General features: G+C 64.9%; 1 protein-coding gene across 3 annotated transcripts in view; it reads left to right on the top strand.

Annotated features, from left to right (window-relative positions):
• Positions 1 to 280: 280 nt before the first annotated feature.
• PXDN (peroxidasin) overlaps positions 281 to 16,693 on the top strand; it is a 58,928-nt gene continuing 42,515 nt past the window's right edge. For 2 of the 3 annotated variants that reach the window (XM_090280866.1, XM_090280865.1), the window contains exon 1: positions 281 to 544. In XM_090280866.1, the coding sequence (XP_090136992.1) occupies positions 354 to 544 (191 nt within the window). In that variant the 5' untranslated portion in view covers positions 281 to 353. Of the gene's footprint in view, positions 545 to 3,798; positions 3,847 to 16,693 lie in introns of those variants that run through there. The other variant, XM_090280867.1, reaches the window with a different exon arrangement.

The raw sequence follows: 16,693 nt of genomic DNA, 5'->3' as shown, positions 1-16,693 counted from the left end.
TGGAAACCGCAGCTGGGCGAGGCAGGGCAGCTTGGCCGAGGCCCCCAGCTCCAGATCTGGGAATGAAACTGTGGCCCCCCCTCCTCTCCACGGCACTCGGGGAGCTCCGCCGCCAGGAGGGGGGGCGCAGCGGGCGGACGCCTCGGCCGGAGGTCCTCGCCCCGCCCCTGCCCTTGGGGAGGTGGGGGTGGGAAGGGAGGAGCCGCGCGCATGTGCACAGCTGGCGCCCCTCCGCCCCCCGCACAGCTGGGACGTGGGCCGCGGGCGGGCGGGCGCAGTCCGGACCTGGCCAGGGACGCGCCGGGGCCTCCGCTGCGGGTCCTGGCGTCCGAGCGTCCGTGCGCGCGGTGGCCATGGCCGTGCGCCCCGCGCGCCCCTGCCTGCTGGCGCTCCTGCTGTGCTGCGGCTGGGGGGCGCTGGCCGTGGGGGCCCAGAGGCCGGGCGCCGGATGCCCGAGCCGCTGCCTGTGCTTCCGCAGCACCGTGCGCTGCATGCATCTGCTCCTGGAGGCCGTGCCCGCCGTGGCGCCGCAGACCTCCATCCTGTGAGTGCGCGGGGGCCGGGAGAGAGAATCGGGTGTCGGGGGGCCGGGCGGGGCCCGCGGGCTTTTGTCAGCGCTGGCCCGGGGCGCGGAGGGCGGACCTGGGCGCCAAGCGCGGCCTCCGGAGTTGCCTTTGTTCGGAGCTCGGAATCCCCCGCTGGCCGGGGAAGTCGTCGGAAGCAGCCAGGGAAAGCCCCACTCCGATCGGCTCGTCCCCCTCCCGCTCGCTCCCCTCCTCCGCCCCCCCCCCCCCCCCCCCCCCGGCTTCTCCCGCTTTTCTCCCTCTCCCCCGCTTCCTTCTGCTCCTCCCCCCTCCTGCTCCGCGTCCCCCCTCTCCACCACTTCCAGGAACCTCCCTCGGCCGTCCTGGGTACCGGAGTTTCCCCGCCCCACGGTCCCGCATCTGCCCGCGGCGCCCGGAGCCTCCTGTCCCGGGTGTCCCGGCTCCGCGGGGGCGCATGGCTCTCTTGGCCTTCCGCTGCGCCCCAATAGTGCCTGGCGGCCGAGGCGCCGGGAGGGGCCCCGGGGCTGGTCTTTGGGGTTTGGGCAGCAGGGGTCCGAGCGGGTTTTCCCCTAAAGCCTGTCACCCACTCCTCTCCATCCGGGCGCCGCGATCACGGGTGGGCCAAACTTCGCGGGTCCCGGGCGCCGCCGTCCGCGCAAAGTTGCGCGAGCGCCCCTCTCCGCGGGCTCTGAACCCGCGCGCACCCCAGAGGCCGGATCCCGTCCCCTGGACGTGGATGCCAGGGTCCGGAGACACGAGGACTGACTTGGACAAGGGACTCGCTCAACTCGAATGCAGGCGCGCATGGCAGGCGCCGCCGCTGCCCGCGCCCCGCAGCTGCCCCTCCGGATGCCGAAAATAGTTTCCACTTCTCTTGGCTGGAGGAGTGCTTCTGGCTCCGCCGCAGGACCTGCAGAAGTTGTAAAATTCTGAGTGAACTATTCAGGAAGTGGGCGGTCAGTGCGCCTACTTTTCAGACGAAGCGGAGGCACAGAGCCGTCTCCGGCGGCTGCGGCCTTCAGGGGCTTGGGTGGGGGTCTGCAGCCGAGAAACTGCCCCTGGGTCAGAAATTAGGCCTGTCCGGCATCTGAACGGACGGAGAGTGAGGTTTTCTGGCCGCAGATAATGTAATTCTTTCGTGAGTCAATGGAAAAAGCTTGGACCCTGCAGCGCTTTTACATCTGGCCGGCACTGAATGCTTGCACTGTGCTCTGCCGGCCAGTCCTCACTGCTTTTTAAAAAGAACAATACGTTAAAGCCGGAGTGTCGCCGCCCCGCCGGGGGTCCTCCACAAAAACTGGCACACTTGCAGGGCAGCGAGGGCGGGGCCGGGCAGGGAGGCAGCGTCCACACTCCGGGTTTGCGTGAACTCACCCCGATGCTGGCCTGCTTTGCTGGGTCTCTGGAGTTTCTTCTGGAATGTTGGCAGTGACCGCGCTTGGTCATCCACTCTGTGAGCCGGGCGGAACGGCAGTAAGTGTCCCCCTCCCAGTGGCCATGCGGGATTCACAGCTGTGCAAACCCAGGTGGTGCTGGGAGATGCCCATCCTGCCGCTGTGGACACCTGGGGGCAGGGACCCGGGGCCACATGGAGAGGCAGAGGTGACGGGCTGGAGGATTGGGCGGGAGGCAGTCCAGCAGGGTGCACCCCAGGGAAGCAGGAGTGGGCTCTGGGGGGTCACATTGACATGACCTCCAAGGTCCCGTCTGCTGGCTGGGACAGTCCCTCGTGTAGAAACACTCGATTCATTTTCAGCTTTTCCGCCAGACCTCTGTTCCCGCAATAGGCTATTATTTTTTATTAGAAGTTATTTGATAGAAATTGGGGACTCGGCCCCAACATCAGGCCACGCAGCCACTGCTCCACCCCTTTGCTTCCATGCCCCCCAGCCCATGAGACTGAATCGGGGTTCACAGGGACAGACAGGACCCACACACCCTGGCCGTGTAGGTCTGGATCGGAGGTTGTGCCTCTGAAAACACTAAGACCACCTGTGGTTCAGGTTTGCTGTGACCCTCAGTTCAGGCCCCTTGCCGGGCGGGAAGGGACGCTCCAGAGCCGGGCGTCCTGGGACCCCGCCCCCGACCCCCAGGAACCTTCAGCACCTACATCTCGTTCCGGCAGCTCAGAAGCTCGCAGTTTGAACGTTACACTCTCTTCATTGCTACGGGAGGGGTTTGGCACCATGTTAATCGAACACTAATGTTAAAGGACAGCTTCCCTTGGCCCCTCCTGCCTCCCGTGCCCTCCTCTCCTGCTCCTGCTTCCCTGGGGCCCCCACGGTGAGGTCACGGGACCAGCCCTTCAACACTGACGCCATCCCCTGCGAGCAGGTCAGTCCAGAGCTGCTGGCTGGTCCCAGACTGCCGTCCAAGCGACAGGAAGGTCCTGGTGCAGGAGGGACCTGGGATGTGGACGGGTGACTCCGGGAGGGGACGCTACAGAGCAGCCCCGGGCTGGCCACCATCCCCCTGCCCGGCAGCAGTTCCCGCTCCCCCATCTTCTGGCCACCCCCTGAGTGCCTGGGGCTGTGCCCTTGCCAGGGGCCCAGAGCGCAAGGGCCTATCCCAGGCGAGGAGGAGGAGCGGCTGGGGCCCCGCTGGGTGGGCCTGCGGGAGGCAGGGGCCTGGGTGCCCCCACAGCCCCTCCTGCCTCCCGGGAAGCCCCCACCCCTCCCATGGGGGCCTCGGCTCCGGTCAAGGCTGCTGGGTGTGGAGGCCGCCTGCATCTCGGGACCTCCGGGCCCCACAGGACATTCACGCACGAGGGGACGGCAGCCTAAGCTGTAGCCTGGGCTTCAGTGAAGCAAACTCCTGCTCTGCTTTCCAGCCCCGTTGCAGTGAAGCCAGAATGTGTACCCGCTCAAGTGCATCTGAAAAGTTTCGTGAGAATGTTCTAAAACACGCAGGCGTGGGGCCGTCAGCCCCGTATCCACCGTTCGGCTTCCGGCGGTTTCCATGACCCACCGTGTCAGTTACCCGCGGTCAGCCGCAGTCCGGAGATATTCAGTGGAAAATTCCAGAAATGAGCAGTTGCTAAGTCTTGAGTTGCAGGCTGCCCGTGAACTCTCCCTCGTCCGGCTGTTCCCCTGGGGCCCTGACTCACCCGCTGTCCCGTCTCCATGCCGCAGGCCCCCCACCCCCAGTCACGCAGCAGCCGTCCCGGTTACCAGCTCAGCTGTCGCTCTGGGGCCGGGCTCGTGTTCAAGTGACCCTTGTTGTACTTACTAACGGCCCAGAGCGCAAGCGCAGCGAGGCCAGCAGCTTGGACGTGTCCTCGAGGATCCGGAAGGTGCTTCCTGTAAGTGGCAGTGAGTCCCGTACAGGACATTCTGACGGAGACCATGGTCACGTCACGTAGTGCCGCGTGTAGCCAGGGTCGTTCTACCTGATTATTAGGGTTGATAGTTTCTTGTTGCAGCTGGTTTGTAAATTGAACCTTGTCCTGGGTTTGTACGTAGGAAAAACAGCCAGTGCAGGGTTCGGTCCTGCGGGTGGTCTCAGCCCCCCTTGGGGGGCGGGGGGTGCTGTAGTTTATCTTTACAAAGTGAGGGGCGAGGCACGTCCTCCTCTGCTCAGTGCCAGCGGGCGGGAGGCCAGGCCGCTGAGGGGCCGCCGTGCTGGGCTCAGGGCTCCCACAGCTGCGTGACGCCACCCTCGGGGAGTGACTGCGTGTCCTCGCCACCATGGGAGAACGTGTAGCTGGGGGTCAGAATCTCCATGGCTCCGCGTGTTTCCCAGGTGAGACCTCCCTCCTGCTTGTAGTTTTTAGTGAGTCAAGGAAATGGCTGCCACGGGAAAGCGGCTCCGGCCCCAGGGCTGAGGGTCGGAGCAGCTCTGCCCCACGTGGGCTTCGCCAGGGACCGCGCACCGCCGACGTGAGACGGTTTGGAAGCGCCACTCACTTGCTTCTCTGCGCGGTTCTGCGACTCAGTTTCCCTGCACGATGACAGGGGCCACATGGGCCCCTCTTCTGGGGCCAGAGCAGCAGCCGGAGAGGCCAGGGGCCTGGGTGCCCACACGCAGGTCCCGGGGCCCAAAGGGACAGCGGTCTGTCCTTCCTCCCCACTCAGGGCACAGGTCTCGCCCCCCAGGCCCGGGCCGCTTGCTCCATGGCCACGGGCAGGCCCGCGTGGGCCCCAGAGCTCATTGCCTACAGGAGAAGACAGCGTCGGGAAGTGAGTGCCGGGCAGGTTGGACGAGGTCCAACATTAGCAACGTCCGCAGAAACGAGGCCAAATTCCGGTCTCCAGAGCGGACGTCATAACGGGTCTGAAACTGGGTGAGAGTTGGCTGTGCAGCTCGCCCGTCACCACGTCCCTGCGTCCGTCCGGTGGCTGAGGGGGCGCTTTCCTGTGTCCCCCGCGGAGGCGCCCTTGACAACAGGAAGAACCTGACCGAGAGGGGGTGGGGGAACATGAGGGGCCCTCACTCAGGAACCCGGCCAGATGTCGGGGGACCCGGGTCCCGTCCCCTCTGCTGTGTGGACTTGGAGAGGCCACGGTGCGTCTCTGGTCTTCAGAGCCCAGCACGTGAGGTCCCCGAGCGTGTTCATCATCATGGCACTTTGGGGTCCACGTGAAAGTGAGATACATTTAAAAATAACCTTTTTTGGTAAATTAAACTTAAAAGCTGTTAAACTTGACTGAATTGAATCCTAGCTGGTGAGTCGGGACGTTCTGTGTCCTCCGCGTGGGCAGGCACCTCCCAGGGTCCCAGCGGCGATGGGGGGGGACACTGCGCCCATCCCCCCCCGGTGCTGTGCACACGGTGCTGGACGCCTGTCTGGTGTTTAAAGTGACGTCAGGCTGTTCTCCGTGTGGGCGTCGCAGCCAGTGGGTTTCATCTGAGGCACGAGGGTCGTGAAGTAACATCACCCGCGGCCTAAACTCCTTCTTGCAGTTGGTTTTGAAAAGTGGGAACCGTTCTCCTCCTCCCCAGCCACTGTTTCCCTTCCGCTGCCACAAACGGCGGCGAAGCCCGAGAGGGACCTCAGCCAGACGGTCCTCCTGTGCCGCGAGGCAGTCGGACAGACGGTGGTTTTCCGAGGGACGTCTCGGGTGCCCTTTCCTGGCTCAGGGGCTGTCCCGATTGGTCGGTCGGTTTATTCTGGTCACCGCCGCTTCTCCCTGATTTCTCAGCACCCTGAAAGGGAGAGCAGTGGGAGGCACTGCCCCCCACCAAGCACTCACCCCAAAGCCGAGAGTGAAGGGAAGTGGGGCTGTGTTCCATGTGCCCGCAGGCGGTTTGTCCCTGATCTGACTGCCCACCGGTGATTGGCGCGTGGAGGATGGGACTGTGGCCCCGTCCTGGCCACCTGCCCTCAGCACGCACGGTCGCCGTCCCCTGCTCCGCACCCGCCTGGGACCCCAGGCTCCACGCCGCACGAGCCTCGCGGCAGGTGGTCGCCGGCTTTGGCCTCTGTCCCGATGAAGCTTCTGTGCGGGCAGCAGCCTCCCGGAGACACAGTGAACGCTGGGAAGGGTGCCGGCTCGGCTCTGACATGTGTCTTCCCGGGGAAGCCATCGCCCCTCACAACAGTGAGCCCCCTCCCGGCCGTCCTGGCGGCGGGGACACCGGGCCCTCTGCGGCCGGGGGTGGGTCTCTGTTCTCCTTTCCTGGACTGTCTCTGTCTGGTTTTGGCAGATCGGGGCCAACTGAGTGGAGGAGCGTCTCCTGGGAAAGTGTGGGCCCAGCTGGTCTTAGCTTCTCCCTGAGTGTCGGCTGGGGCTTCCCTGTGCAGCCTCCTGGGGCTGCCTTTGTGGGAAGAAATTTTTTTAATGTTTTTAATTGATTAACTGAATTGAGAGAGAGAAGCACCGATGTGTTGTTCCACACGTCCGCGCGTCATTGGTCGAGTCTTGTCTGTGCTCCGACCAGGGATCGGACCCACGGCCTGGCCGCTGGGATGCGCTCTGACTCCCTGGACACCTGGCCAGGGCCCACGGGAAGAAGCTGAACTGGAGTTCCAGCTTCTGCAGCGAGAGAGCGCTGTCCGCCCCGAGCAAGCTTTGCGGACCGGACGGTCCCCCGGGTCTCCCGCTGCTGCGACATCTCCTGAGGTGGCTTCCCGGTGCCAGAGGCCTGTGCCCATGTCCCTGTCCCTGCTGAGAGGAGACCTGTCTCTGCTCCTGTGTCCGCGTCAGTCTGCACACAGGCGGCTCCGTTTCACTGACCTCTGCAGATGCCCGGCTTGGGGCAGCTGGCTCTTCCTTCCGTGGCAGCCCCGTCCTGTGCCACTTGCTGCTCTGACCACTGTCACTCCCGTTCTCCACTCAGATCCCATCGGCCTCCTGGCCGGGGCTCCACTGGACGCCCGGACCCCGGTGTCGGTCCCTGCGCCGCGAGCTCCTGCCGCCTCGGTCTCCCCAGGCCATGATGGGGGCCGCCGGGCAGTCGCCACCCTCGCTTCCGGTCTCTCAGGCTGCGTGGCTGGCAGACCCCAACGGCCCCACACGTTCTGCCGGCTCCTTGCTTGTTTCAGACGAGAGAGGAACGCGATCCTGCGTGCTCAGCAGTGATAACACCCACTCACTTTGGGGGGTAACTTAAGTGTGGTTAAAAGTAAACAGCGATTAGAACCTCGTGAGTTCACGTGGCCGAGTTGGGATTGAAAAGAAATCAAGGTCTCTTCCCCCTGCTGCTTCCACGTGGGAACTCTCGGCTGCAGCTGCCGTGACCACCGCGCTCTGCATGGGCAGCTGTGCCCGGGGCCTGGGGCCTGCCTGGTGCGGCCGGTCCTCGGAGAGGCCGGCGGGGTGTCCTGTCTGCACGGCACGTGGTCCGAGGCTGCCTCCTGGCCGCGGAGGCGGAGCTGGGTGGCTGAGAGGAGCCAGGTGCTCACCTGCTGGCTCTCGAAGGGAACGTGTGCTGAGCGGGCGGCTCAGGGACCCAGGCGCTGCCCTCCTGGCCGGCAGGGAGGGGGCTGGGCAGTGCCCGGGAGCAGGCGCAGCGCTCTGCCCGCTCCCCCGGGGGATGCCCCTCTGCCTGGCCCCCCTGCACGCGGGGCTCTGGGACGCAGGCTGGGGAGGGACTCGAGCAGCTCGTGGGTTCCGGCTGTGGGGTACGCGGCCCTCGTGGTCTCACTGCCAGGGGACCTCGCGGTCCCACCGGGACGCCTGGGCCCCGCGACGGGCTCAGTGCGGCTCCCCCATGCGCTGCAGCAGGTGCCACCCAGGTAGGCTCAGGTCAGAAACGCTCCCCGTTCTAACGAGAGTTTTGTCATCTGCGGAGTAAAGGCCGTTTGTTTACCCTCCTCGGGGGTGGCTCAGGGACCTGGGAGGCGGACCCACGGTCACAGCCAGGCCCCCCGGGAGCCCCAGCTGAAGGGCGACCGTCACTGAGGCCAGGGCAGACGCGGGCCCGCGTGTGCTCCCCACGGCCCCGCGGGAGGGGGCCAAGCAGTGTCACCCCAGGAGCCGCCACCGAGGACGGTGACAAACCGGCCACTCCCGTTCATGTCAGCGCACACGGTCACAGCAGGAAAGCGTGAAAACACGGACCGACAGCAGAAGCAGCTCTGTTCTCGTCCTCAGAGGAACCTGTCGCCGGGCCGGCGCCCCCGGTCCGCGTGCCGCTCCCCTGCGCTCCCCTGTCGTCGGCCTGTGCTGTCTGTGCGTCTGCGTCCCTGCCCGTCTGTCATGTCTCATCCTCCGTCTTCTGCCTGTCGCCTGTGTCCTGTCATCCGTCGCTCAGCCGCCTGTCTGTGCGCCACTCGCTTCTCATCCGTCCGTCTTCCACCTCCGACGGCTGGGTCATGACAGGCGTCCTGTGCACTTGTCCACGGTCGCCTTTCAGGTCCGGCAGACGTCGTGGCCACAGCCGGCGCTGTCCTGGTTGTCGGCCGCCGAGGGACGTCCGTCTGGAATTGCAGGGTTATTCCTCCCCGTTCTTACTGTGGCTCAGCTCGTTGCCCGCTTTCCTGCCACCGCCAGCGAGGACTCCAGAGCGCCACTGTGTGCCATTTTGGGGTGACGTCAGGGTGCATTCCTACGCTTGCGTGGAAGCCAGGGGTGGTGTCTGCTGGGGACCGTCCTCGGCTGCCTGGCCTTGCGGGGCGCCCCCGAGCCTGCCGCACTGGGTCTGAGTGGAGCCCGCGCTCAGCCGCCCGCGGGGCTTCCCTGCTGCGCACCGTGTGCGCGTTCCGGCCCCTCGAAGCCCCGTTGTGTCCCGTCTGCAGGGGCGTGTAAGGAGCGGCAGAGGGGGCGGACGTGAGTCTGCTCCCGGGCCGGGTGTGGCCGATGCTGTGACCCTGGACACCATTGTGCCTTGAATCGTGAGGACGGGGACGAGGCCGTGCAGAGGAGCCCGGAGGGGCAGGTGCAGTGCTCGGCAGAGGGGGAGCCCCGGAAGCTGCGGGGCGCGTGCGTGCGGCTCTGGGGCGGCCGCCCCTGCCCTGTCCTGCCCACTGCAGTCACAGCGGACGCTCGCGGGGTGAACAGAAGCACACACCAGGGTCGCCAGTGCACAAGGCTCCGCCCCCCAGCCCCACCCGGGTGTCTGGGGAGCATCTCAGGCACCTGCGTGTTCCTTTCTCGTCCCACCTTGGCTGAGGTGCCATCGCGGCCCAGCCCTGGGGTTTGTTGTTACGGGTGATACATCGGAAACGCAGTCCTCTGAGTACGTGCACCGAGGCCAACATCAGCAGAGAGGGGATAGGAGCTCTTTTTTTTTTTTAATTATTTATTTGTTCACTTATTTACTTTTAGAGAGAGGCGAAAGGAGGAAGAGAGGGAGACGAACATCACTGTGTGGTTGCCTCTCACTCGCGCCCCCAACTGGGGACCTGACGTGCAACCTAGTCATGTGCCCTGACTGGGAATCGAACCAGCGACACTTGGCTCGCAGGCCGGCGCTCAGTCCACTGAGCCACAGCAGCCAGGCTGGGATCGGAGCTCTCAGATGCGCGTTTTCCCTTTTGGGGCAGCAGACAGCACCGTGGCAGCTCTGCATCCCGACACATGTGGGCGGCATCTCCACGGCCACGGGCAGGCGGGTGGGTGGGCAGTGGGAAGGTTGGCACGCGTGTGGCCCTCCCGGGGCACAGGGCTTCCTCTTCACGGCTTCCTGCGGGGAAGCTCGTGGCTTCCTGCAGTGAAACGATTTCTAAAAATCTGTGACCAGCTGAGCAGGACTTTAACTTTTAAAAATAGCAATTAGAGTGGCTACCGTGAGTCATTGTTTTCGCCAGTTCGGACTGGGTGGGATGTTTGTGTTGGCATGGCAACAGGAAGCCAAACGTTACTCCTCAGGGTTTGTTTTCTTGTGCGTGTTCCGCTTTGTGTCATTTTCTTAGGTCATCGCCTGTGTCACCTGTCTACCCCCCCACCCCTGAGTTCTGCCACCACCCACCTGTCCACGGGCGCTGTCCTCCAGCCACTTACCTGTGCGCCTCCCCATCTACCTCTGGCCCCTGACTGCCCATGCGTTCCTCACGCATCCATCCCTCCACCCTTGCATCCGCTCATCTGTCCACCTGTCCCACCATCGGTCCGCCCATCTGCCCGCCTGTCGCCTCTCCCTCCCTCCTGACTGGGACCCTGTGACATGCCATGTGGGTGCCCGTGGTCCAGGAGGCCAGGCTGTGAGGCTGCCCAGTCGTGCTGGTGGGCGCAGTGGGCCCCTGTCCGGCGCCTCCCATTCCTGCTGCTTCCCGCCCTCCTCGCGGTTTGGGGGTGCGGTTGGAAGCCCAGCAGGAGGGCTGGAGAAAGGGGATGCTTTCCCTGTGGACTGAGCACCCAGGACGCACTGGCTTTGAAGGCGGCTTCCGGGTCCTTTCCTTTCCTCTTAGAGAAGCCGCCTCCTTCGCCTTCGGAGGTTTCTCAGCGTCCCTGCCCGTCAGCCTCTTCAGCTTGTGCCTGCGAGAGTGAAACCCCACAGAAAGTGGGGGAGTGATGTCTTCTCGGCCATTAGGCACAGGGCGTGCTATGTTAGGGTCCCTCCCTGCCCCATGGAGACAGACTGTGGACTGACCACACAGTCAGCGCGGAGGAGAGAGCCCCGCGCCCAGCCCGGAGCCGCGGGCGAGGTGGGCTGGGCTGGTGTGGGCAGCGACCTCCACTGAAACGGAGAGGTCCCCACTGACAGCCTTCAGGAGGTGCTGCTGGGCCGAGGCCCCGCTTGTGGCCCCCCTCCCAGAGGCTTTCTTTCCGAACAGTTCGGCCCAGACAAGTCCCTTGCAAGCTCCGCTGTGGTTCCCGTCTGCCCCAGGCCGCCTCTGTCCTGTGACGTTCTCCGATGGACGAGAATGTCTCCGCTAGCCCTCCGGGAATGATTCTCGTTCACCTCTCCCCTCTTCCTGGAAACGTAAGGTCCCGGTGTGTCCGAAGCCCCAGGCCGGAGACGCTGGTGGCCTCTTGGGTGGAAGCAGCTCTTCGGTAGCAGTATTTGCTGGTTCTGCGTTGTGATCCGTTTCCCTGGTGGAGGCCGTGAGACACACTTGGCCTGATCTGAGGCCTCAGAGAAGCAACAAGCTCAAATCGGCGTGCTTTGGTGGATCCCGCAGTCCCGTGGCTCAGCCTTGGCGGCACGCCCAGCAGGGCAACAGGATCAGCCGTTGGCTTTGCTGGACGCCAGGGGCAGACATGGCAGGGACAGCCTCGGTTAACCCGTTCCGTGCCCGGGAGTGCTGTGCTCACTGGTCTGCGCCCGGCCCGCCCGCTGCCTGACGGCCAAGTTGGTGGGTCTGCCTGGCTGGGCCACAGGCCCGGATAGTCGGTCAATTAGGATTCTAGAGATTTCTGTGAGGGGGTTTTGGGTGGGATTCACGCTAAGATCAGTAGCCTTTAGTGAAGCAGTGACCTTGCGCACAGTGGGTGGGCCTCCTGCCTGGGGGGTGGGGGGGCTCAGGAAGACCCCCCTTGCTGAGCGGGGAGGACTCTGCGCCTGACCCTGACCCGACAGCATGTCCCCAGGTCCCCCGCCCACCTTGCCGGTCTCCACGGTCCTGTGAGCCCATTCCTTCAAAACCCTCCTGTCGGTGTCTCGCGCTTCCTCCACAGCGGGTTCTGTTTCTCCAGGGACCCTGACCGCCACGGCCCTGGTGGGTGTCACGTGACCTGGGTGCCCCGAAGCACAGCTGGCTGGACCTGGGTGGGTGCCTGACCGAGGACAGCCCACCGCGTGCTGGCCAGCCTCTCGGGTTCAGGCTTAAGCCAGACAGATCTCTGTCTGTGAACTGGAAGCAGGACAGGACCGGGGAGGGAGCGCCGGCCGTGGGAGCCGGGGCCGCAGGCTGGGGCTGGGGGGCCTCTCCCTGCTGGGGGCGCGTCTGCTTCCTGCGTGGCCGCCCTTGATGCCTGACGCGGGGTCGCCCAGCCTAGAGGGGTGGCCGTCTGTGTAACGTCTGTGGTGTGTCAGGGGAGGGAGCCTTGGCTGGAACAGGAGCGGCCCAGATGGAGCCTCCGGTGGCGGATCCTCACGGAGGCTGCCTTGGTCTGCGTGAGCCTCGGACCGTCCGCCGTGTGCCCTGCTTGGGGCGGGAGCCCCTCCTGCTCCAGGGCGGCCCCCTCACCTTGCCCCTTGCGGGCGGTCCCCCGGGTTTGGGGGTCCAGGAGATGAAGATGAGGTGCTGACTTCCGGACTCGCAGTGGAGGCCCGGGAGTGGGGGAGGGAGCTGGACGCGGCCCCAGGGCCCAGCGGGCGGCTCGCCAGGGCTTACGGACGAAGTGAGGTCATTTCATTTGGACTTGGAAGGACGAGCTGATTTTCACTTGTCAAGTGTGGGAGAGCTGCATGCCAGCCGTGGGAGCCGTGCCTGAAGCAGAGACATTGGGGGGGTGCTGGCTGCGGAGGGGGGGCTAGTGGGGGGGCTGGGATGAGGCTCAGCAGAGGCCGCGGTCGGGTGGAGGGAGCCTTGGACGCTGGGAGTGAAGGGGGGCCACGGGTCAGCTTCCCACCTGGGACCCATTTGCACACGGCGCGGTGGGCAGCTGCGTGTGAGCAGCAGAAGGTGTGAGTGTGAGCACACGTGTGTGTGCGCGGGGAAGGAACTGAGGAAGGAAGGGGTGGCAGCCTGGGGGGGCATCTGATGGCCTCCCCGGCATCGCAGACGCATTCGTGACAAACACATGAGTAAGCGGTGTGAACCTCGAACATGGAAATTGCCTGCCAAGCTGGTAATCTGGTTTTTCTCAGTGTAAACAAGAAAAGGTATTACTTTTAATGAAATATGTGTTTTTCCATCCGTAGCTTTATTTTTCAGTTCATACACATTTAGCCAAAGATTAGAATGCTTCCAAAGGTAGCCGCAGTAGTGCATCAAAAATTTAACATGTTAACATCATCTGATATCCCACCAAAATCTCACCGTCTAATCCTCGTGTGTGTGTGTGCATGGCGCTCATGTACCTGTGTGTGTGCCTGTGCATATCAGTGTGCAGCCGCGTGTGGGCGTGTGTACCGCGCATGTGTGTACACCCATGTGTGCGTGTGCAGAAACAATAAATAGTTGGTTTGTTTGAGTCAGGTTCCCAGGGGTTTTGAAATCTGCTGCTCTGTCCATATTTTATTTTACTGTATTTATTGAAAACGGGAACGGGTCCCGCTTCCCAATGTGGGTGCGTCCTCCGTGTGGCTGTGAGATCTGGGGATAGTGGACTTGGGGGGGGGGTGCCCACGCCCCTGGTGTCGAGTGGGACGGGGCTCTGTCCTCTCTGTGGGGACGTCCTGGTGGCTGGGTCCCGGTGCCCCTCCCTCAGAGCCCCAGCCACTCCGGGGCACATGCCCGAGGCCACGCTGCTGGTCACTGCCGGTCGGCCCGACCTGTCCGTCCACTTCTCCCTCGGGAGGCCTGTGCAGGAGCCTTTCTGCTATTTAAGGACTTTCTGCAGCAACAGTGAGGTCACCCCGTGGTGAATCAGTGAGTCCCCTGCCCAGTCATCCCCAGCAGGAATTTACAGACCCAGGGGCGTGGCGGGAAGCCTTTGTGTGTGTGCAGACTCGTCCATCGGAGGTAATGTGCTCACCAACGCCGGCGAGGCCAGGGGCCCCTGCGAACAGCGAAAACAAAGGGCCTTGGGTGCAGCTCAGGCCGTGGGACCCATCAGGTGCCCCCCAGGGCAGACTCCCCGTGGGGCGGCCAGGGTAAGCCTGCTGTGGGGAGCACAGGGACCCCCAGCCCCTGTCGCTCCAGCAGGTGACACAGACCTCCCACCGCACGGCGTCTGGGGAGGAAATCTGGAACGTTTCCAGTGGCCTGCCAGCCACACAGTCGGGGGGTGCTGGGCACTGCCGTGACCGTCCTCAGACCACGCCAGCTGTGGGGACCCGTGGCCGGCACAGGGGACGGAGGCCCTTTGATCTGGCAGGAACCCTCCGTTGCCTGCTCAGGTGTGAGGCCAGTGCCCAGGCGTGTGTTTCTGCAGCCTCGTCCCCGCACCAGGCACGTCCCACCTGCTCACCACGGCCATTTGCACTGTGATCTGCGTGGCCCCCGGAGGCCGGCGCTGGACCGAGGACTGGGGCCCGTCAGCACATCGAGGAGGGCCATGGTACAACGTCCGTGGGCACACGCTGGGGTCTCCCTGGAAGAGAATGCTCCCGCTCCCAGGGGCGCTGCGCCTCGTGTTCGTAACAGGATGGTGGTGCACAGCCTTCCGCTGAAGCACGCGCTCTGGTTTCCCAGGGTCTGGACCGCGGCCGCAGGCGCTGGGGACCCGCCCGGGCACTGACTGTTTCTAATTAGAACGAGGCAGCTGTGTGCTGCCACCTGCACACCGAGTGTGAGGAACGGAGTTCTCGGGTGTCCACGTCACGGTCTCTGCATCCTCCCACGGGCCCCAGAGACCAGAGCGGGCCCTGGACCCCTTGTCCTTGGACTGACCCTGCGCTGTGGGCCCTCTGGGGGGGAGGACGCGTCCTTGGGAAAGTCTGCAGCATGCAATCCCAGCTTGCTTTTTCACGGGAAAGATGCTGATTTGGCTTTTTGAACAGCTGTGGGAGCAGTTTTGGACGTCCCCAGAGGAGCCATGTGCGCGGGCTGGTGGCTGACATCATTCTCTCGGAAGGCGGGGGCGGCAAAGGGATGGAAAACGGCCTCTGGAGCCGACGGCCTGGGCGCAGGGCGGCCTCCGGGATGGAGGGGCCACGCGGGCCCCAGCTCCCACCAGCCGGACTCTCGCTCGGACCCTGGGCCTGGGGCCAGGCGCGCCGGCTCCTGGTTTCATCAGCCTGGGCTCCAAGGGTTGAGGAACTCGGGGGAGCGTCTCCTGGTGGCGCGTTTTTGAATCGAACCATCGGTGCCGTGAGCCGTGTCACAGGAGCCCCGCTCGCTGCTGGCCTCGCGCTGACTGGAGGTTCAGCTGGTGACAGAAGCGAGTGGTTGCCGTGGAGACCGTGTGGGACAGGCTGGCCGCACCCGCGGGCAGGGGCCCCACCGTGCCTGGAGGAGGTGGTGGCGGTCCCCGGCCTCGGGGCAGCACTGGGTGCGCTGCATGCCGAGCCCCGGCAGCCTCTCCGTCCTCACGGCCTCCCTGTGGGGCCTGCAGCTCAGGTGAATGGAGCCCCTGGTGCACAGCACCCAGCGCGGCCTCCTCCTGGCCCTGGGCTCCCACGGGCCCGGGTTTCTGCCCTGACTCTGCCCCGGCACCTGGACCCTGTGTGACGGCCGTGTCCTCTGAAGGCTCATGAGAGGGGGTGCTCGCTGCCACCCAGCCAAGCTGCAGGGCGCCTGTCCAGTCTCTGCGCCCCCGGGCTGGGTGGGGAGCACAGTCCCGGAGGCTCCTGTGCTGGAGGCCACTGTGGGTCCCTGGCCTCGCGGATGTTACCCGAGGAAGCGATGCTTGAGGGGGTCTGTCAGCGTGCGGCCCCTTTGTCACCAGTTAGGAGCGAGATGGGTAGAAGGGCTTCGGTGCCAGGGGACGTGGCCGTGACACGCGGGAACGTTTCTGCCGTATTTTACTTACAAAGTGTCCGTCCAGGCTGGCAGGCGCGGGGGAAGGAAGCAGATGCAGCGATGGGTCCCTCGCTGACAGCCACCTGCGCCCTGACGGGCCCCGGGCCGTCTCGAGCCACCGTGCGGAGGGCAGGACCCGGCAGCCGGGATCTGATGGCCTCACGGGTGAAAGCGGGAGTGACCGAGAGCTCACGGCCCAGAGCCCTGTCCTGGGGCTGAGGGGACGAACCTGAAGGATGGCCTTGTGCGTGGTCACAGCAGCCCTGTCCTCTGTGTTCCCGACTCTGTGCAGACACGTCAGGGACCCGAGTGGCTGTTGACCATGACCTGATGGTGACATGGAGGTGCCGTCATCGTCCCTTTGCAGAAACACCTCATCCCTGCGCACGCGCCACAGCCAGGCCTCAGCCGGGACTCATCTGCTTGACCCGCGTTTCTGTTCTTGTTACATGACTGGGACGTGAAGGCGTGTGAGGCTGCCATACGTGCAGCAGCGCACGCTGAGGGTCAGCAGCCCTGACCACGGGCCCCGGAGGGAGCCCACTGCTGCCCTGCGGAGTCCACGCCGAAGCCTGGTGGCCCGGGTGTCCGCGGAGGGGCGGGAGCAGCCCCATGGGTCTCCAGGCCACCGTCTGCACACCCCACGCCTGCGGTTGGGTGACCGGAGAGAAGCCACCCGTCGGGCATCAGGCCGGCTGCGTCCCCCAGGCCCGGGGCTGAGGGGGTGTCTGGGACTCAGGAGCCCGGGTTCAGTCAGGGCCTCTGCGCCTGTGTCCTGCCCGGGGGCCCACGCGGTCTGGCCTCTGGCCTCCTTCCCCTCGGCAGGTTGGTGTGAGCGGCTCACGCTGCCTCTCGTTGCCTGTGGAACGCGGAAGCTGGAGAGGAGCCCAGAACAAGCGTAAACGTATTGTGTCTCAGAACTCCCTCATTTCTAGCCCTGACCCCCGTTTTTTAAGTCCCCTCCATAATGTTGAGTCGAGTTAAATTATATTTAAAAGCCAGCTGTGTGGGTTCCAGGTTTTAGGGGGGACGTTAATTAAGGGCAGCTCCTTGGGTTGGTTTCACGCCCGAGGCGGGATGACGTTCAGAGCGTCCTGGGCCCGTCTCGCCGCCGTCCCCTCCTGTCTCGCCGCCGTCCCTCCCGTCTCGCCGCCGTCCGTCCCATCTTGCCGCCGTCCCTCCCGTCTGCGCAGCGTCCCCGTGCCATCCTCCAGCCGTCCCCCCGAGTCGCCCCGTGCTGGCCGTGGGCATCTGT

Source organism: Furipterus horrens, unplaced genomic scaffold, assembly GCF_987537825.1.
Source record: "Furipterus horrens unplaced genomic scaffold, mFurHor1.1.pri manual_scaffold_6, whole genome shotgun sequence".
Lineage (NCBI taxonomy): Eukaryota > Metazoa > Chordata > Mammalia > Chiroptera > Furipteridae > Furipterus > Furipterus horrens.
Note: the sequence above shows the minus strand (reverse complement) of the source record. Positions and strands in the feature narration are given on the sequence as shown.